Source organism: Gasterosteus aculeatus, chromosome X (assembly GCF_964276395.1).
Source record: "Gasterosteus aculeatus chromosome X, fGasAcu3.hap1.1, whole genome shotgun sequence".
In the NCBI taxonomy this organism is placed as follows: Eukaryota; Metazoa; Chordata; class Actinopteri; order Perciformes; family Gasterosteidae; genus Gasterosteus; species Gasterosteus aculeatus.
In genome coordinates, this window is record NC_135698.1 from 14,473,554 (window position 1) to 14,494,519 (window position 20,966).

The 20,966-nt window shown below is 43.6% G+C and overlaps 1 protein-coding gene across 1 annotated transcript; it reads left to right on the plus strand.

The window, feature by feature from the left end:
- Positions 1-926: 926 nt before the first annotated feature.
- cd82b (CD82 molecule b) lies at positions 927-17,854 on the plus strand. Its single transcript, XM_040162694.2, has 9 exons — positions 927-1,093; positions 5,420-5,492; positions 6,348-6,420; positions 10,730-10,854; positions 11,825-11,899; positions 13,725-13,823; positions 15,246-15,419; positions 16,037-16,120; positions 16,541-17,854. The coding sequence occupies exons 2-9, from the start codon at positions 5,430-5,432 to the stop codon at positions 16,616-16,618; spliced, it is 771 nt and encodes a 256-aa protein (XP_040018628.1). The 5' UTR covers positions 927-1,093; positions 5,420-5,429; the 3' UTR covers positions 16,619-17,854.
- The last annotated feature ends 3,112 nt before the right edge of the window (positions 17,855-20,966 follow it).

The following is a 20,966-nucleotide window of genomic DNA, read 5'->3' on the forward strand; positions in this document are numbered from 1 at the left end:
ATGATATCTACTTCTTATTTATTTGTGGTTTACACTTTACACAATTTTCCAAATTACGCAACTTTCACATGAGAAATCTTGAGGTTCTGGAAAGTCCACTCATGACTCCTACACCCACTGACAGAAGCTTGAGTAATGCTCCTCTGTGTTGCGGTTTCCCAGCAACAAGGAATTAATTAAAATTGGCACAGGTCTACGTACTTTACAATCACCAATTGCCTTGCCGGCATCAAACGGGATTCCAACTAGCTGGAGTATCCTCGAAGAGCCTTCTTCAAAACGCATCCAAACACAGCAAGTCTCAACAAAGAACTACAGAGCTGTTGTTTCACGTCACCAAATGTTTAGTGTTTTTCTTTTTAACTTGGAAGTTTCAACATGTCATAACATGACATCTCCAGGTCTGCGTAAGAGCTTCCCTCCACATACTGCTCAACATCCTCCCTGGTGCCGCCGCGTCCCGCTGGGCAGAAGCTGAAAAGGCTGTTTAAAACATTGTTGTTCAACTGCTTATTAGCAATATACATGTAAAACTAGTTTGTCCCCTTATAGTACGATTTACATGTTAGTTTGTTCCTTAAAAAAAGAAAACAATGAAATGACGACCATAGAACTTACAGAATTGATCATTTGTTAATATATATTTAATACTAATGTATATTATTTGATGCTCTAATGTGTATCACTCTTTATTGTTAGTCTTATATCACAATCTCATAAGTTTGTCATTCTGAATCGTCACATTTATAAATGCAAACAGGACAATATTCTTAAAGCAGCAGAAAAAAAGTGGGCAACTTCAGAAATGCGTGAGATGAGACGATACTTTATTATAATAGTTCCAAATGACTTTATTATAAAATGCACCTGTGTGGTCTTGTGAGACCTTCTGTGCACGCGGTGTTTAGTGGCAGGAGGGGGTTAATGGAGCTGCACGCGGGGTGTGAACCCTTTACCACACACACACACACACACACACACAGACGGGGACACACACGTCTCGTTTCTCACTGGAGACGCTTTAGTCCTCCGAGCAGAGAGGCCGAATACCGTCGACCCTTCAGCCGCCTTTTATCTGGGAGAAGAATTCAAAGTAAGTTTTTAGCGTCAACTGCGCGTTAACCACGTGCAACTCGTGTAAGTTACTCCGCGTTTTACTTCGCCCTTTTAAAAAACTGTCCGGCTCCTTAAAAAAAAAAGCCTTTTAATGACTACTCGTCCGACAAACTTAACGTGTAGTTCAGCTGTGTCTTTATCCGTTAATGCAAAGCCACCAGGAGCCTAAAACCGACTCGTTTAGTTTATAAGTTCACGTTAGAAACCCGCGGATAATAAAGCGTATGTCAGCGGGTTATTTTTGTCTTCGGTAAATCGCAGTGTTCGGTGAACGGTCACGTTGAGTGCAGTTATTCCGCATCTGTTAATGGGTTATTAATGCTATTTAACGTGCTATTTAACGTGCTTTGGGGTCTTAATAAAGACCGCTGACGTAAAAGCAGCTGTCGCGAGGTCCCGGAAGTGAGACCTGCGGTACATGCTTCACTTTCATGGGGCTATTGTTACATTACCGCCTTTCACTACATAGAATTGGCAGACAGAACATTTTTTTGTTGTTATTAGATGGAGGCATAAACTTCGATGAAGTGTGTTATCGGCGCAAAAATGAGGCTCGTCCCGCAAATATTCAGGTTATGCACATGGGATGTTTAGCTGTCCTATTGTTTTATTCAGATTTGACAGCAAAGGCTTCACATCGTGTTTCATTTCTGAAACCGAAATGCCAGCTGCCTCTGTGCCTTTTGCAGCCCTCTTGCATGTAGCTGAGGTTCTTTAGCAAAATTGTGGTTTGCAAGCAGAAATTCCTATCCGAGCAGACAACTGTTACTCCCTGCTCTGGTTATTTTCCTTGTCCTAGTTTTAGTTTCATTTGGTTTTCCTGCAGAAAAGCCAAGTAGATTCATCCATCCGATAGTGGTGTTTCCATCATATTTTAAGCTCGCTGGGATGGAAACGCTGTTTTTTTGTTAAATCAGCAGCTTACATCGGCTTAAAGCCCGTATTTTTCACTAGGCCCCATCCTTATTGCTGTATATTTGTTTAATCAAATCAATAATAATATGCTGGTCACACGAACAAAGCAATTATTATTTACCATGGGGTAAGTTGTAGAAGGTGTTATCCTTCGTGTACGTACATCAAGTGCCAAAAGATGATGAGTAAGTAAGAATAAGTTGAGCTCCTTTTCATCTCTGTAACAGATGCTTCATTGTTTTCACAGGATAGTGGGACTTTACATGGTACTGAACTGTGAGAGATTTAGCCCCTTTATTTTATGTCGGGACAGTAAATAGTCTCTAAATGGGCAATCCCCTCCATCCTACGTAATTAGTTTTGACTTATCAACTTTTGAAGCAACCCATGTAATGAAAAATAACCACCACTCCAGATTATGAATGACCGAGAGGGCACTTTACAAAAACAATTGTTTGAAATAATCATTACTAACGACATCACGCACAAAACTTGACTTCCACCCGCAACTTACTCAAAGAAGAAATGCAAATTTCAGTTCAGTCACCAAAATGCTGCTGAGATAATGAGCGACATCCTGTCGGCACAGCGGAACAAACCACGTTGTTGCAGATGTGAAAGCATGTGGAATTAAGAGCTTAATACCCGGCAGGTTTGTGGCAGCCGGGCGGCCTGCGCGATGTGTTAATGGGTCAAATATGAATATAGTGAGGAGGAGGTGGATGGAGGTTGGCACACTGGCTGTTTTTTAGGCTATAGTTGATCCACGCTGGGTCCATTACGGACACGGCCGATGCCATCTGCCACTAATGCTGCTTTCTTAATCTTCTGTGGGTCCCATGCATGTGTATTTGTCTTTTGTTTTAATTGACTGATTTAGAACACACTGAACACAGATGCGAGCAACTTTTGCCAAATCAGTTGGTGGGAAATGGGATTTTTTTATGATGGGGAAGAAATGACTGAATGAGGTCACAGAGTTTGGAGAGTTCAGGTGACTCATTTTCAGCTTTATTTGAGAGAGTAATTCCATTTTCGGCTCAAGTTGAACCGAAAAGTACCAAAGTACCGCTAAAACCCCTGGTGGACACTTTGCCTCGTTGTAGACTAATGGTTCATCTGTGGTTTTATTACGGTGCAGTAATGAATCAGTGGCAACACTACATCTCTTTAACCCTGCAATGTGTGGCGCTAAAGGTTGTCTTAGATAAAACAGACCTAGTGTGTAGATCCGCCCGCTATCACTGCAAAAAAATCAGACGCGTTGTTACCAGAAGACAAAAAGTATGTCGTGCTCAGCCTGCCCAATCAGATCACAGCCCGTTCTCTGCTCTTTCCCCCGCCCACAGCTGGGTCCCGCCCACTTGAGTTGACCCTTGACTGGTTGTATTTTAGACCTTTTTTGACAAAAATTAATCATTGTCACTGGGTTACCAAATGCAATATCCAATCTTGTGATTAATTGACTACATCTCGTGAGTAAATGCACCAGTCCTCCTGAGTCATCGTCTTTTTTCTGCTGTCTCAATTTGGACAATCTTCGTTGTCTTATGATTTCTGCAACGTGTTGAATACCAGCTGTTGCATGAGGTTACTGTTTCTTGGAATCGCAGTTTGGCTCTGCTCTGCATTTCCATTGCAATTTCCAGTCCTTATTTTCAGCTTGGAAAATATTTGTCATTCGCCTTCGGGGAGTGCAGTGCGATCCGGTTTGTCTAGAAAAATAAACCTTTTTTAAAACTGCCCAAAAGTTTACCATATCTGCTGTGAACGTGTGAGTTTGCATGCAAATTCGGTTAAAAATGTGTATTCATGGTTTGGTTTGGCTTCGCTGCTCACCTCAACATGCTCGGTCAGCTGCTTCAGCATGAGTAGGGCCCTTCCTGTTGTTTCATTTGTTCTTCAAAAAATATAATAAGTGGCATTTAGGGATTGTTGGGGAATTGTTTTCAGATGGAGGGGGGGGTGTTCGTCAACAAACAACGGTTGTCATAACTAAGCCTTTTTTAATCTACAACGCTGCTCACCATCCAGACATAAAACCAGCAATCTCCTTTAGGGATTATCTACTTTGCAGAGCTATCTGCTTTGGGCTTTGTACCCTTTACAGTTTTGTAAACATGAATTATGGTAGTATCTAGGCTATCAAGTGCATTAACAGTATGCATGCGTGGTTATTATCAAGCCCAGCCATCTTTTGACGGGCCTTCTCTACGGATTGTGCCTTCCAGCCAAGCACGGTGGATCCGATAGATATAAAGTCATTATTTAATCCCCCGAATCACTCGTGCTTTTGTGATGTTTCCCAGCAGCTCAAAATGTATTAGTCAGTGAAACTCTTTCAGTGTGATTATTTGCTAATGACCCCCTGAATCTTTGAGATTAGATCTGCCAAATCGCTTTTTGAGAAGAATAATTTAAGCGTTCCAATTTATTTTTTAATAATACATTGCCAACTAAATCATCGGGCAGATATACATTTCGTATGTATGAGGCTGTAGCTAATTTGCAGATGGCCAGAGACGGCAGCTTGGAGAGGATTCATTTCCCTTTTCCTTGCATGTATACAAAGAGATTCTCGGCATCACTAAAGTCACAGGTTTCTGCCTTCAACAGTTGTACACTGTGTAAAATACAAATACATGCAGACTATTCTAGTCCCGGGGGCCTTGGGAAGAACCTGCAGTTATGATGTAAAAGAGAAAGTGAGAAGAGAAGAGCATGTCATCTGATATTCAGGGAGTTTTCACTGTCGGATATTTTCAGACTCCTCAAATAACCACAATGGCTGGTTATATTTTCAGCCCTCCCAGTGAAGGAAAGGGTCTGGTTGTGGTAAATATATTTGCTTTTGACCTGCGTAGCCCCAGGCTGAGTGGTGTTCCCTATACGGAGCCCACAGGTCTTTCCTTATAGGAACACACTACTCACAGAGTGGTGTCATATGTGTAGGTTGTTGCAACGCGCCCACACCTAAAATGTCCCATCTTAGAATGACACCGTCCAGCCCCCCCAAATTTGACGACATTTCCTGTAAACACTATTTTGAACCCAGTGTTAAACACAGTCGTAGATTGACCTGGTTCCTCTTTTGATAAAAGCGGCAGTAGCATGTCATCATGACATCACCGCTCCCCCCTTTGTGGTGGTCTCTCCTCCCATCCGTCTCACCAGGGTGGTTCCTTTTGTTTGAAAATCACTTAGCTATAGTCTGTCAAAAGTGTACTATGTCGCCGTACAGCCCAAAGATGGGTTGAGCCGTTAAAAGACAAGTGAAATGAGACTGAATTAAATCTAATTTAAACTTTTTTGTTTCCTATGCCCTCAGTACAATGCAACATTTCCTTCTGATGTTTAACTCAACTCTTTATTTATTTCTGTCTTCTAGAAGCGCAGCCATGGGGAAAGGATGCCTCAGAGTCACCAAGTACTTTCTATTTATCTTCAACCTCCTCTTCTTTGTGAGTATTCCCATTTGTTCCACGGTGCTCAGTCACATGACTTGGATTTTGTCAGCAGCTTTATTTACCCAGAGATAGAAAGGCAGCTATGCTGAATTAATGAGACACCCGTGACTTTGTGTTGCTGTCTCTTGGCCTCCGGCACCTACGAATATTGGAGCCACAGTGCGAAATGTGGCTAAAAAGATGCCCGGAGCGAGAGATTGCTCAGCAAAAAAACGCAGACCACAACCTGATGCCAAGAAGGTTGATAAAACTCCAGACGCTTAAAAGTGACTGTGAGGATGTCCAAGCCTTTCCAATTAAACCGTGGCTGTAAACTTGACTTTGATGTGAACACTCAACTGTTGTCTAATGGGAAGCGTGTGTGTGTTTGTCCATGTAGAGGGAGAGCCAGGAAGTGGTGGGCTAATGATGGCTGCCCAACTGTACCTCCTAAACAGGGCTCTAATGACTGTTTTGTGTGTGTGGAGAGGGGGGGGGGGGTATTGTCCCGCAACTTCTAAACAAGTGCCAATTACATAGTTCAGTTCCTCCTTTCTGGGCTTTCAGTTGCCTGTTACAGAATATTCTGGTCTGATTAGACCCCTCTAGCCTTACAACATTATTCAGTTTGCATATCTGATATGGGTGAGTATGACGGATAGATTTGTTGTTCGAGCCTCTCCACATCTTCCTTCTCTCTGTACGTTGCTGTGAGAGAAGGCAGTGAGGAGGTGGGTCCTGATGAGCCCCAGATGTGACGGACTGCGGAAACATAAATAAGGCACTCGCTTGAAGACACACCAGGACGGATTCAGTTTGATCCCAGGATCAGACTTGGTGCCTGACTCTCTTCTCTTTCCATCTCCACAGATCTTCGGAGGGTTGATCATGGGCTTCGGCCTGTGGGTCCTCTTTGATAACCAGAGCTTCATCGTTGTTCTACGTAAGTGTTGCAGCACTCACACACACCCACAGTGCTGCTGCCACGTCACTGACGTTTAGGGATAACACTCCCATTTACAAACAGTCAGCCCCTTTGACCTACTCTCAGTTCAGCAGGTCTGAACGCACGAGTATTTGAAAAAGGAGATCGGGGGGGTGTGCTCGTTAAATCCTATAACCATCGGCCCATCTTATGCAGAGCGAGTAGTGAATTCATCTGGGCTTATTACACTTGAACTACGCAGGCATTTTTGGCAACAAACCAAAAATATAACTCACAAATGAAACTTTGACTTCCTCTGCAATGCGGAAGCTTCCCTTTTTAGACTCGCACTGACAGACACAACTGTGGAGAGCCTGGGAATTCGGTTTAGTCAGGGGAGGTGACAGGCCCACCATTACCAAGGCATGTCAACTCGATTAATCGTATGTCAGCGAATAGCGGCTTTATTTTCCCCACTGCTTCCACGGAGTTGCCGTCTCTCTCGGGCTCCCCAGATAGCGGAGGTGCTCGGATAGAATCTCCCACCTTTACAGATCTATTTGTAGACGCTGCATAGTGAAAAAGAAACCAGGCCCTGGATGGCGTTCTCCTTAGAGGCAAAGTTATCTGCTTTGTCATAGAAAACAATATGTCTTACTTAGGTTATCTGCTGTGGAGGCACTGGGGAAGCATAATGAAATCCAGCGCCAGCTGAAAAGAAGCTGTGGATGGAAACTCTTAGTTGCCATAAATCTTGTTAGAAATTCTTTGTGTTCATCCCAGATGGAGCATTGCAGAGAGCACCATTGAGGTTTTCCCCCCAAATCTTTCTATAAAAACGAATTCTTACCATTTATAATCTGGCATCATGTGTCTGAAGCTAAATTTATAGCGTTTTTTTCAATGATACCATGAAACCCTTTTTCTAAAGGAAATTCCCATATGATGCCATGTGCAAAACTACAGTGACTCTGATGATTGTTAACCCGACGACTGTTTATTGGGCCGATCTGAAAGAACTATTGGATTTTTCTAAAAACACATTTGAATAAGAGCGAATTGCCGTAGCTTTTTGAAACCTCTGTTCGCAGTCCATTACTACAGTTGTACGATGAGAAAGGGGCGATCTCTGAGGTCCAAGCAGAGCTGGAGAATTCTATATATAGCCCAAAGGTCTGTGCTGCTTTATCTAATGAATTTTGAAAGAAATTAAGTCACGACAAAGACCAGCCAAAACTGACCTTGTGACCTGAACAGACTGACGCTCGTCTTCCTCTGGATGATTTTTCAGCTCTTGAGGTCAGTTCTCGAGGCATCACTCCAAGGTTAATATTGAGCTCAGTTTGCCTATTTCCAGCGAGGCGGTCCGAATACAAAGGCTGCGCAGTATCCATCATCCCTGCCAAGCCCAGTCCCATTGTTACGATAATCCAGCTGTTCCTCCTGAGATAGCAGAGACCCTGAGGATATCCCTTCCCATCTTGGGCTTGGTGACCTTCTCTCCTCCATATGTTTTTGTTCCATGCGCCCAGAAGAGGTCAACAGCGGCTGCTAACTAACGGATTTCCAACCTCACTGAAAATCTCAAACTGCTCTATAGAGGAAAAAAAATCCCCAAAGCCGCAGGCAATTCTGTTTATTGACTGTGTGCTCCCCTCAGAAGTTGTACCGTTGCCGGACCATAAACAGGATCTCTGTGTTTTTAGTTTCCATTCTTCATGAGTTATATTAATAGAGACCTCTGCAGCTGTCCCAATTGGTTCAGAGAGGGGAGCTCTGGGAATGTTTTGGTTTCGGGACCCCTATTCCTCACTTAAAAGGGCATCTTCCCCTCAGTGCACAGCCCCCTGTATCAATTCAGTGCTGTTAATGGTTTACCTCAGGTCACGTGATGCCTTCGGTTTGTCTTGCAGGCACTTTCCATAGCTCGGCTTGCCTTATGTTTAAACAACAGTCAGCTTCGGAAATAAGGTCCTTGAGCCAGTTTGGAAATATGTTGCAGATTAATTCAGTTTCCAAACTTTCAGGCACATAAAAAACGAAAACTCATTAGGAAATCAGGCAGATGATTATTACTACTTCTATTTACAATTTCAAACCGTATACAAAGTCCCCTCTATACAAGCGGAATGTGAAGCCGTGGTCACGTTTACAGACGGCCATCCAGTACCAAACAGTCTCCCAGATCAGGCTCTCTACATGGAGTATCTATTATGTAACATTGAGCGGTGACCTACATGGAAACAGCGTAGCAGACGACAGAACGGCCTCGCGAACACAAGCTAACTGCCGAAAGTTCACGTGTAACCACAGAACACAGATGCTAACGTCCTGACAGGAAGGAATATAGAGAAAAGTTTCTGTTGCTCTGCAACCTTGATAACGTCGATACACCAGACAGAGGGTCCGCCTGGAAACATTGTTTTGCGTCTTAAATAAAAAAACAGATATACATAAAGCACAGCTTTAATATGTTTCATTGTTAACTAATGATCCTGCACGGTGCTGGAGGAAAAAGTCAACTCCAAAGACTGGCTGTATTGCCGTTAACGTGCCAAATATATTACCAAACGGATTTGATTACTAAACGATTGCTGTGGTCTCGGGGAGAATCGTTTTGAGGTTCCATTATTGTGGCACGGCATTTCCTCAAACTACAGGCTGTATGTTTTTACTGGAACAAGTGTTTAATTGCTGGCCTGCAGGGAAGCTACACACAGCATCTTTCTTTCATCTTTCAGTGATAGTTCCCAATCTGAATAACCATAGAAAAGTGGCTGACCAAATCTCTATTATGTTCATTAAATGTGCTAGAGTCAAATAGTGCTCTACTTTAACATCAATCACTTTTAAGAGAACTCTGGTGCGCCAGTTCTTCCCCTCCTATAAATAGCTAGATATCAATCTGAACCGTCTCCTGCATGCTTTGCTTTGGCAACACTCACGTTCAGTGTGTCTCAATGCTCTGAAAGTCAAATTCCCTTTTTTTAAGAAACGTGCTGACATCTGTTGCGAGAGGAATTGAAATAACACGCTTCAACAGAGTGCCGGATATAGAACATACAACATGCTTATCTGCCTCCCTTTAAATGCTAAATGCTACCCTTCAGCCACATAGATTGTCTGCATATGTTGACTGATGTACTTTTTATTCCTAAACCACCACAACATGTGTTGCTCTACTATTCCATATGGAGTCAGCAATGTACATGCATGCAATTATGTCTTTGTGCGTGCAGTTTCTCCGTGCACGGCACCATTTATGGATAATACATATTTTTGCTGTATTTTGCTAGTAACTGGTGATTCATCTACTGATTATTTTCCTGGTTATGGATTAATCTTTTGGTCTATTGATTGCAAAAAAAAGAGAGAAAGGAAATTAAAATATATATTTTCACAAAGTGAAACATTTGTTGTTTTTATCCTGTAGATATTCAAGGAGAAGCTCGAAATAAAACATAGTTTGGGTTTTTTCTACAGGAACTACTTTATCCCCCAAAAATGTTGCTGCAATTTCATACATTTGATACAAATGTTTGTACATTAACTTTATCATTGTGGAGTTGTATAATTCTCATTGTGCACGCGTGTGTACTGTATGTGGTGTTTACTTCCTGTAACATAAAGTAGCTAATGTGATGAGGGAAGTCGAGAAGCACCATTGCATTATGTTCATCGAGGACGGGTGGAGGAGCTGCTGTGTCTGTCAACTTCTCACCCAAATGAGATGGGACACAGTTATGTAGTTTGGCCCAGGAATCTATCAGTGTTGGAGCCACTTCACAGAGCTCAGATTCTGGCTCCATCTGCGGGCCGAGCTCCGACTCTCTGGAGCTCCTCCAGCACAGATAACACAAAGCCACATGGCTGCAGTTTATCTCCCCTCCAACCTCACAGTCCTCCATTATTGGTCCCTCCCCCACTGTGCAGCTCTCCATAAGGAAGAGGGAAATCAATTAATCTCTGTTCACATTAGTTAGAGAAAAGCAGCAGAAGTAGATGGTTTTGCTTGTGAACATTTTTTGTCTTGATGTAACCAACTTTATCCAAATGATTTAGCGTGTGAACCAGGCTTTCCATCTGCTTGCAGACACACGGTGGTTAAAGTAGAAAAACAAGAGATCATTTGCTGATATTCAGTCAGGAAAAAAAAACATGTGTGATAGCATTTTGTGTGTTTTTTTTCTGCATTGAGTAGAAACTGCAAACTGTTGCTTTAAAAATACTGCAGCAGGTGTTTGGATTAGAGCGTCCATGCAGGTTTCAGTGGTTCCATGTACATTAAACTCCTGTGGTTTCTGTCTGTATTCATGTGTTTCTCCAGAGGAATCGTCAGACACAGTGAAAGTGGCCTCTTACATTCTCGTCGGAGTGGGTTCCCTGTCCATGGCCATGGGCTTCTTCGGCTGCATCGGAGCCATCTACGAAGTCCGCTGTCTGCTGGGTCTGGTGAGGAAGCACGTTCACTTTGAGCACCACTCCTGACGCGCTGCGGCTTGGGCAGTTTCAAAAACTAAATGTGCATGTGAAACGCCAGCGTCATCCCCGGCCGTGGTTTTACCTTTTTTATTCACCCTCTGCTGTGTTTAGCGCTCAAATCAACCAGTTGCCTCTACCCGGTCCTTCGGCGACACACTAGTGGATATATTGTATTGTAGCCACTCGTGAAATATTCAGCTAAATGCACCTGCTTGAGATCTCAAGCTCTCTATGAGCTCAGGACAGATTCCTGCTGACAGTAAAGCTCTTTTGCGTTTATGCCAGGGTCCAGCATGTGTGGACTTACGGAGGGGAGGGGGTGACCGGGATAAAGCCAGGGAGATGTAGGGGGGTACAACTGAAGTGGGTATGGGTGCATAACCTCTACAGTGATAAACCTGCTAGGGGTTAACTAAGGAACTGCTGTGACCTACTTTTCCCAGAGACCAGCTGGCATAGCCCCCCCCTCCTCCCCCATCACGGAAACACATGCACTTTTTCACCCAGGATCATTAATGGCTTGCATTATTCTTGCGGAAAGTCTTGGAGATTAAAGACTCTAAATGCAGATTAAGAGTTTAAATGAAAGGTAGAAATAGTTTTTTGTTCTGCTTGTGTGTTCGAAACTTCAATAACTTAATTTTTGAGCCAGAAACTATTTGTGGACTTTACATTGACATATTTCTTTTTGAATGTGCAACATTCAGCATTTATGCTAAATTATCTTTTTTTGGAGATTTGAATGCGAGTCCAATGTGTAGTCTCATTTCTTTTTTTATTCTCTAGTAATTCCTGATGAAAATATCTCTTTAGCTTATATTATACCCACTTAAAAACAATGAAATCTAATTTGAGAAAGGAGATTATTGATTTCCTTCAGCGTTGACTGTGTTTTAATCATAAATGTTGTTATTCTGACATTTCCCTTTATTCCCTGCAGTACTTCACCTGCCTGCTGCTCATCCTCATCGCCCAGGTCACCGCTGGAGTTCTCATCTACTTCCAAAGAGATCGGGTGAGACACTCGCTCCATAATGTACTTTATCTGTTTATCCCCGAACTTTTATTTCTCTGTTTACTCTATTTGTTTTTGTCTCTTTTTTTTCTTCTTCTTTTTACTTTCGGTCTTCCGCCCGCTCTTCCGGGGGCCTTCTGGGTATTTGGTAATAGTCCTTTCCGCTTTCACAGTTTTGATCGGCTGCATTTAGATTTGCAGCTGAAGCTGTGAGGAAGCCCTTTGCATCCTGTGATGAAACCCAGTTTTTTACCTCAACAAGTGGAACGTGACGCTGTGTCGGATTGTGACTTGAAGTAGAAAGTGAGATGAAGCAGGTGGAGTGAGGTAGAAGTGTGACAGCTGCAGAGGATTTAGCCATCTGAATGTTTCCGTTGTCTTTTTTCCCTCTGGGTGTTTTTTTCATGGTGTGTATGGTTGCTAAAGCTGCCGTCATGTGATGCATTTTGTGTTCTGTCGAAACCTCATCTATAACAGCAATTATCACCCTGGAGACAAAAAGCGCTTTCTCCTGAAGTATTAATGAAACGATGCCCTCTACAGGCGAGATGAAATGAGCAGACTCGATCGAGTCGACTCTCGGCCCGTTTGGTATTCTTTTTCAATCCATCAATTATTAGTGCCTAATTAATTTGTACAGCAGAGTCTGATTCTGCATGAAAATCCTATAAAATGATGCAGGTCGATCAGACTCAGGCAGCGAAGCCCGGCGTGGACCGACCCAGATCCGCTTCCGACCGGAGGAGGAGAGCTCCGTGCCTTGCTGGCGGCAGCGTCTCCTCCTGCGCTTCCCTGCTAGGATTCGACACTGAGACCTCACTGCTGGGGGCGAAGGTCATATCGTTGGGCCCGCTGGAGGGAAAGGAAAGGAACCAAAACCAGCAGTCCACGGGGCCGGCAATATCAACACAATGTGGGATTTGGGGTGTTTAATTTTAGCTGAAGGCTGAAGTGTTCCTATTGTTTCACTTCCCCAGATAAATAAATGAATTCGTAACCTGCTGGGTTATCGAAATAAAGACATTGTCAGCCAAAGCTGAAAACAAGGATGTTATTATGAACTCAAATTTCACAAGACTGCGGTAATATACAATGTGTGCTGAGCACTGACACACAATAATAACATAAACATGCATATCACAAAGAGTTCCTATTGCTAAGAGACCAGTCCAGCAGCTAGTACCAGAAAAACCCACATTACATCCGTAAGGATGCGCCTTTAATAACCGCGCCCAAACCCGCATGTTTGCACTGTGCACGTGGAGGGAGTGTTTGGTTTGAAACACACACCTTCCCATAGGACACAATTAGTCTTTCCTTTTAAAAAGTCTGACACCTGTAGCACCGCGTCTGCACGGAGGCTGTCGTAACCCTCTCAGCGGTCAGCCCTCCAGCATGTGTGTGTGTGTGTGTGCGTTTGTGTTCTTCTCCGAGAGGCCGCGTGCGTCCGCGGCCTTCAGAAGCGCTCCCTGTGTTTGAGGCCCACCACGAGGCGAGGCGGGGCCCGTTTCCCAGAATAGCGAGAGGCCTTCGCTCGTCTCCTGCGGGGCCCTGAAGACGCGCTCTGCGGTCCTCGCACACATAAACACAGCGCTGTGCTCTTACTACTTGGCCCATGTTTCAGCCGGGCATGGGACTTCAAAGGGAAATGCCACCCGAGTTGTCGCCCCCGACAAACATTAGGTTCAGATGTACAATTTTAGAAAAGATTTAGCGTGGGCGTGTTTGTTTTCTTTTCCTCGCCACCGCCTCGCTACGAACGTTGTTTCTGTGTAGTTGTGAAGCGTAAATGGTGTTTGATGATGTATTCTTCTCTCATGCGCAGTTAAAACACGAAATGTCCAACATCATGAAGGGCATGATCATCAACTACACCGGCCAGAATAGGACCACAGAGCACAGCTGGGACTACGTTCAGAAGACGGTGAGTCGACCCTTCAGCCCGGTTTGAACGAGACACGCCCACAAGTCTGATGTCGACGGAAGCAGCTAGATGCACCACCTGTTGGGATGAGGTGTCCGTCTGAATTCGATGATCCTTTTAGTTTGAAAACAGCCATGACACCATGCTAATATTGCCGTAACTTTATAATGTTCCCCATAGAGGTCGGATCACCAGATGTTTACATGCGTTTCTCTCACAATATGAGTGCATACATTTAGAGACATGTTTCCTGTGTGAATTCAACTTGTATTCGTTCAGTGCTACTCTCATGTTCTTCTCATTATAAGTCTCGTCCACACTCAGCAAAGCAAGAAGGGAAAGTTGTGCACACATGTTTGACTGCACCGCTGGCCTCCTAGTCGCATCATTTAAATGGCCTCAACCAGCTACTTTTGCTACGTATGCCATGGAGCATTTTGGTTACAAAGGAGACCAAATGCGTTTCTTTTTCACCAAGTGGAGGATATTGTTGCTGCTGGAAATGACAATGAAATCTTTGACTGTCTTCAGGAAATACTCAGAGGCCAATCTACGATGTCACTTTTTTTAAGTATCCCAAGTGGTAACTATGTAGACATTTTTATATTTTTTAAGCCCAGGTTTTTAAATTTGTTTAAAAGTTTTCTGCCTCCATGCCATTACAATATGAGGGATTGGAATTTTATTGAAGGCGCAATATCTAAAATAGTGAGCATTTGATTGCCTCTCAACGCTGTTGGGCCAGAGTAGCTTTTTTTTGCTCTAGTACTGCTCTGAATCTTAAGTGCAGCTCTTTTAAACGGCTGTTGAAGCCATTAGGAAATTACGTGTATAAGTAACTCACTCTAAGAACCTCACAGTTTAATTGGAACAATTTTCTACCGTAATCTGATTAGTGGGTTTTTAAATGCTTTGAGGAGAACAAACAAAATTCCATCCACTTTTATTGTTTCGGGCAGGCAGAAGTTTCAAAGGATATCTTAAAATCGTGGCACATGAAATTGGACCTATTTCCACAATCACACACTTCAGTTTTCTTCTTACTAACAAAGAGCCATTAAACAAATCTGCCCATTGCAAATAAAAAGCATGTTTGAATCGAGCTGAAATCTGAGTTCTGATAAAGTTGATACATTTTCTTCTCCTCCCTCCTTCTTTCTCGCCATCTTGCCAATCCTCTTCTCCCCCGATCTTTCTGAGGAACAGCAGCCAAGAACAGATTGGTCTCATTCCCCACAATAGAAACGTGTTAGAAATGTGAACCGATGCATTTGATAGTTTTTCCATCATCCCATTTATTCCAAGAATCATTTCCTTCTTGCCTCCCTTTCCTCCGTCATGTATTTTGTACGATTTAAATCCTTCTGCTTTATCTCCTCTAATCATTCCACTCGCCTCCTCTCCTTTCCTTCATGCCACCAGATGAAGTGCTGTGGATGGACTGGTCCAGGCAACTGGTCTGAGAACATACTGATCAAGAACAGCTCCCTGAACCTCTACTCGTGTTCCTGTCGCAATGAATCCCTCCCTGGCACGGACGTCAGGGAAGTAGGCCTCTGTCAGCGTCTGTCTGCAGAAGCGCCCATCTACGAAACGGTACACGGCAAATCTTTACAACTCCTATGAGTATGAGTCACAATATCTTAAAGCGATACCTCAATGGCAAATAAAACATTCATTCAAATGCGTTTCTGTCTTTTCCCATTTGATGCCATGATTCCGCGTCAGTAGATCCCCATGTATGGGAACATCAGGGAATGCCAGCATTAGTCCCGCGCGGTGTTATTTCCGCTGGGGGACGGGTGCTGCAACACGCCGGCCACCATTGTTCCAACAGACCTTACGCCTCCGCTCGCGACTTGTTTGTGTAACTCCGGCTCGCTGTGCCCCGGCGGTGGCACTTCATCAACGCAGTGAATACCAACAGCTGAGGCGTGTTTGTGCTGTGTGATTTGATCAAACACCGGGGGAAGGTCTACTGTTCTGCTGTTTGCGCTGAGGGTTGTCAGAAACTGGACTCTCGCTCACGCGCGCGCACAGCTTGTCCGTGTTATTCTTTCCCTCACGGACTCAGTCCAAAGACAACAGGCGTGCTTTGTGAAAGGCTCTGTTCGCGTCCGGCTCAGATCACGTAGCCATTCGTCTCTCCTCCACACTTTGGCCTCCATGTTTTTTGTTTTTTTTAAATCTCTCCCTGTCTTTTTCTCTCCTAGGGCTGTTTAGCCAGTGTGGAGAAATGGCTCCTGGAAAACTGTGGAGTTATTCTGGGAATCTGTGTCAGTGTGGCAGTCATAGAGGTATCTATCTCTCCCCAGACTAACCTAAAAGAATAACACAGATAATAAAGCACAGATGCTGGTATTGTAATGCCTACTATATATTAATACGTTAGGCAAAAGAACCCGCTTGCTAGTTTCACCATCTTTTCAAAGTGGAGTCTTAATGTAGCCCGTAAAATATGTGTTTGGAGTGACGTATGCACAAAAAAAACCCTACATGTCATTATTACATTGTTCTCCATTGTTTAATGCTCCCTCTCCCCCTCTGTTCTCGTTTGATAACCGGAGGGGTACCGTCTCCTACTGTTTATTCTGAAGAACGGCCTCGTCATACTCATGTAACGATAAACACGGCGGCTCTGTGGCGTTCTGTTTGAGGGAGTTCTCCCCGGGTCAATTTCAACTGATGACTACGTTGACGTCTCTTTTTTCCTGCAGCTCCTCGGGATGATCCTCTCCATGTGTCTTTGCAAGAGCGTCGTCCAGGAGGATTATACCAAAGTACCCAAGTACTGAGCTTCACACCACGCACAGATGGATGGACTCCTTCCCCTTCTTTCTGTCTCTTTTCTACACAGACACCTCTCAAAGTTCCAACACAACTTATTGGACTATTCTTGTCTTATCATTTCATGTTTTTTAAGGAGACATTTATTGTGTATTTTTGTTAATGACCGAGAGTTATTTGATAAAACGCAAATGTTTGTTTAGGATTTGTTTTTGTTTTCCTTGGCGGACCTCAATGAATAGCTCATAATAGTTAGTAGCGAGAGCACTTTAGTGACATTTGGGACACACTGTAGGATGAGAGGGGCGCGGGTGGGTGGGTGGGTGCATGGTGGACAATCCCCAGGATTGATGCCACTTTGTATTTCTGGTGTGGAGGGCGGAGGAGAGGGCAGGGCTGCTGCTGTGGAGGTTCTGGCTTCTGTCATCAGCTCCTTGTACCCAGAAGCCCTGATATTAACCTCCCTTTACACCCGTCATCATGGCCTCCTCCTTCCTCCCTCCATCTGTTATCCTGTCTGCCCTCCTCTCGGGTGTGTCTGACTGTAGCTCTGGAAAATGGCTACTTTGGCCTGAAGTTAGTGTATTTTTTATTTCTAATTTTATAGTCTCATGACATCATATCTTCTTTTTTATATCTGTGTATATATGACTGGTGAGGGCTTGGTCAGCGTTTTATAGGAGAAAGCTGTCACCCACATGCTCTAGTTTTAAGCGTGCTATTGTTTCCTCTCAGTTGTTAATGCTGTACTGAATGTGGTGGCCACAGCGGCACTATTTGGGTATGAATCTGAGAAATTTGATCCTTCAGAGTGAATCTGTCATCACTAATGAAGCTGTATTTTAATTTCTTTATCATTGCGTGAGTTTTACTGAGAAACGTAGCTTGCAGTGATTGCAACACCAGAGGCAGCCATGAGCACGTTCTATCAAATCATGCTCATGTTTTACACCAACGTTGCTTTGACTTCCCCCTGCCCACTCGTCATCTCAGTTCCTCTCCTTCTAACACGCTATTATTGAAAAAGGTGTTAAAAAAAGGTCATAACAGTCAGCATATATTTAATGGGTTGCCAAAATGAAACTTTAATTTATCTTAATGAGAGATGAAGGCTTTTTATTGTGTGTTTAAGGTATTTTTTCACTTTTACAAAAAAAAGGAATATTGTTTAGTAGAATATAGAAAGATGTGTGTTTGTTTTTATTATCGAGGATCATTAATAAACCCTAACCCAGTAGAATCCATCTCGCATTCCTTCAATTCTGTTAATCATTGCTGACAGAACTTGACTGATTTTCTGCCAGGAAGGTTCCGCTTCGCTCGTTCTCTTGGTAACTTCCAAACCCCACCAGAAGATGGCACTATATATTCAGGAGCCAAACGCTCAAGCAGACATGCATGCGAGTAAAAGCTCAATTTTATAAAGCTGCAGGTTTCATCATGAGCTTCATTCTAAAGAAATAACATTTCATTACCTTCCTAGTTTTACACCCATCCGAATATTCATTACATTTGTATGTGGATTATTTCCCTGTGTGTTCTTGTTTTGTGTGTATTTTGTTATTTTAGTCTGACTACCGTGTGGCAGAACAGAACAGAGTTCCACGTCCATTCATTTCATTACACACTAAACACTATTTCGGCACTGACCTTGCTGCTCTTTCCAGCTATTATTAACCTCAGTGTAATAAGTACAGCTTAGTGTTCTCTCAGGAGAGCCTTTTCAAATAACTCAATATAGCCACATCTCATCGGGGAGCGTTGGCCATGCTCAGTGCTTCAGGCGCCAAATATCAACTTCTCACTGTAACACAATGTTGGGCTCCAGAAAGAGACTTTCCACAGTCTGGATCATTAAAGCTCCCAAACATGTTCCTGGACTGAAGAAAGGGTCATCTGGCAAACGAAGAAGAACGAAGAATGTGACAAAGAACACAAGTTTCGTAAAGGACATTGTTGATACACCCTGTTGACATTCTATCAATGTTTAGTCATAGTCAGCAACAACCACCATATGACCACCAAGCCCAAAAAATGATAACTGCTAAATCACAAAAAACGTTGGGAATGGAGGAGGGAAATGTGGTAAGGATTGCGGTTGATCATTTTTAATATACCTTTTTGGGTCTGGATGCCCCCCCCCCCTCCCCGCACACATATATATATATATATATATATATATATAATGTAGACACACACATCAGGCTGTGGTGTCATTCTGTCCACACCTAATGAGGAAGGAAAGCTTCCTGTTTTTTTCCACACGGCTGTCAGTCAGAGAGTCGAGGGCAGAGGAAGTGGGAGCGATGATGATGATGATCCCGCTGAGACGCAATTAAATAAAAGTATGAATAATGAAGATGTTCGAGTAAAAGTAACCTGCAGTGAAAAGAATATGCTGATTTGAAAAGCGAGTGTCCTTTGTAAGACTCTCCTTCCTTCCTTCCTTAACAAAGAGCATACATGCACTGTGCAGAGCTCACGCATACAGGCGTGATGTATGTTCCATCAGGACGTCCTCTCTGTCCCTATTTGTCTCCTTACCGGCGTCTTCTTTTTAGTTAGCCTTCTGCTCATCCAACACATATGGTGTGGGGGGCGGGGCGGGGGGGGGGGGGTCTCTGCAGCTGTTGTGCTCTTCCTCTCGTGCATCCTGTTCACATGTCCCCACACGCCCCTCAGCCACCCTACAATGGACGCCACCTCCACCTGCACACTGACCTGTCTGGATGCCCCCCCCCCTCCCCGCACAGACCCTCGCTGGCTTTCCTGTTTTTGAATCTTGCGGGGTCGTACTTAAATGAAAACCCGCCTGATAGATGTGTGGAATGAAACAACGTTCAGGGCTTTTCCATTGTCTGCTGCAGATTACCTGAACCCCGAGGAGCTCTTGTCAGAAATGAGCAGTATGAGTCACAGTGAGTATGAGACAATCAGCCCAGTTCCATTAGCTGTTTAAATTGTTTCTGTGACAGGCAGAGAGCCAGCGAGGGGCTGCAGGTCAGCGGGTGTCCTCCGCCTCGTTTCCTGCCCAGCAGCTTGGACCAGAGGAGGTTTGTACCCCGGATCGCCCTCAGACCCACCCTCCTTTCTCCTGCTTCTTCTTCGTCACAAGCTCTTCTCTCCATGTGGCCTCTATGGCCGGCGGACAGTAGAGACCTCTGAAATCACTCGGCTGCAGCTGCACCGCCCTGTCGAGCGCCGGTGAACACCAGCAATATGGGTTTGTGAAAACACACAGTTTTTCACTCCTGCCTGGAGAGATGAGAAGTATGGACTGAGCCCGAAAGCTGCTGTGTGCACATTTCCCACAGATTCCACAAAACCGCTTCCACAGAAAGCAATATATCCATTGGTAGAAGTATAAAAAGTACTCTACTTGAGTAAACTCCATCATTTTACCTTTTAACTCCACATTTCTTCTCACAGCTTTCGATAAGGTGCGTGAATCATATGTTGGTTTGAAAGGCTTTGCTGCATCCTTCCAGTGAAGACAATATATTTGTTGAGATGAGATCATTATTTGTACAGTGTTGCATTACTGCATCTGTTACTTTAACTCAAAACCTGGTTTTGTAATCATACATATTCCTCCATTATATATTTAAAGATGAAGTTATTAGAGATGATTAGTCGATTAATCAACTAATACAATGACAAATAACTATCTCAATAATTTATTCATGTTGGTGTCTTTTATGATAAGATTTCGTTTTACACTGTTGGTCTGACAAGACCAGACATTTAAATGATTCACTATTAGTTCTGGGAAACTGATTAATTGATAAGGAAAGTCATTTTTAGTTACATTTGTATCACTTAGAATAACCTTGAGTTAATTAAAACCTCAGCGATTTAACTTCCAGGCTCTGTGGATGAGTCTTAATTAGATTTGATCGACAAATGCCCCAGGCAATATGTTGCATGACATCACCCGCATAACACAAAAACCTCCTGTGACAACCAATCGTTTGGCTAAAGAAGGACACGTCCGTTACCTAAGACTAGTTATTAAATAGTAATTAAAGTAAAAGGTCTGAATCCTCCTCCACCGTCTACTTCTCAGGGAAATCACACACTCTACCAGCTGTAGTTAGTATCTTTTGCTGTTCACACCTGAGAGCTGTGCGAAAGGTGTTAATCATCTCTCATTGTGTCCATCACTACTTCATTATAACACTGTAATCTTTTGTACCAAACTGAACCTTAATATTGTATTGTATACTTCCAGTGTGTGTGTGTGTGTGTGTGTGTGTGTGTACATGCCCACTGTACCTTTGTGTGCTTGAGTGGGAGTGTATGTCTGATCTGATGAATGAGGGCGGCAGTGGAGGCAGGGCTGCCCTGATTGGAGCT

Coding starts and splice junctions, on each gene's coding strand:
- cd82b (XM_040162694.2), top strand. CDS start 5,430: ATGGGGAAAGGATGCCTCAGAGTCACCAAGTACTTTCTATTTATCTTC. Junction 13,824..15,245: donor GGGACTACGTTCAGAAGACG/GTGAGTCGACCC, acceptor TCATGCCACCAG/ATGAAGTGCTGTGGATGGAC. Junction 16,121..16,540: donor TCAGTGTGGCAGTCATAGAG/GTATCTATCTCT, acceptor TTTTTCCTGCAG/CTCCTCGGGATGATCCTCTC.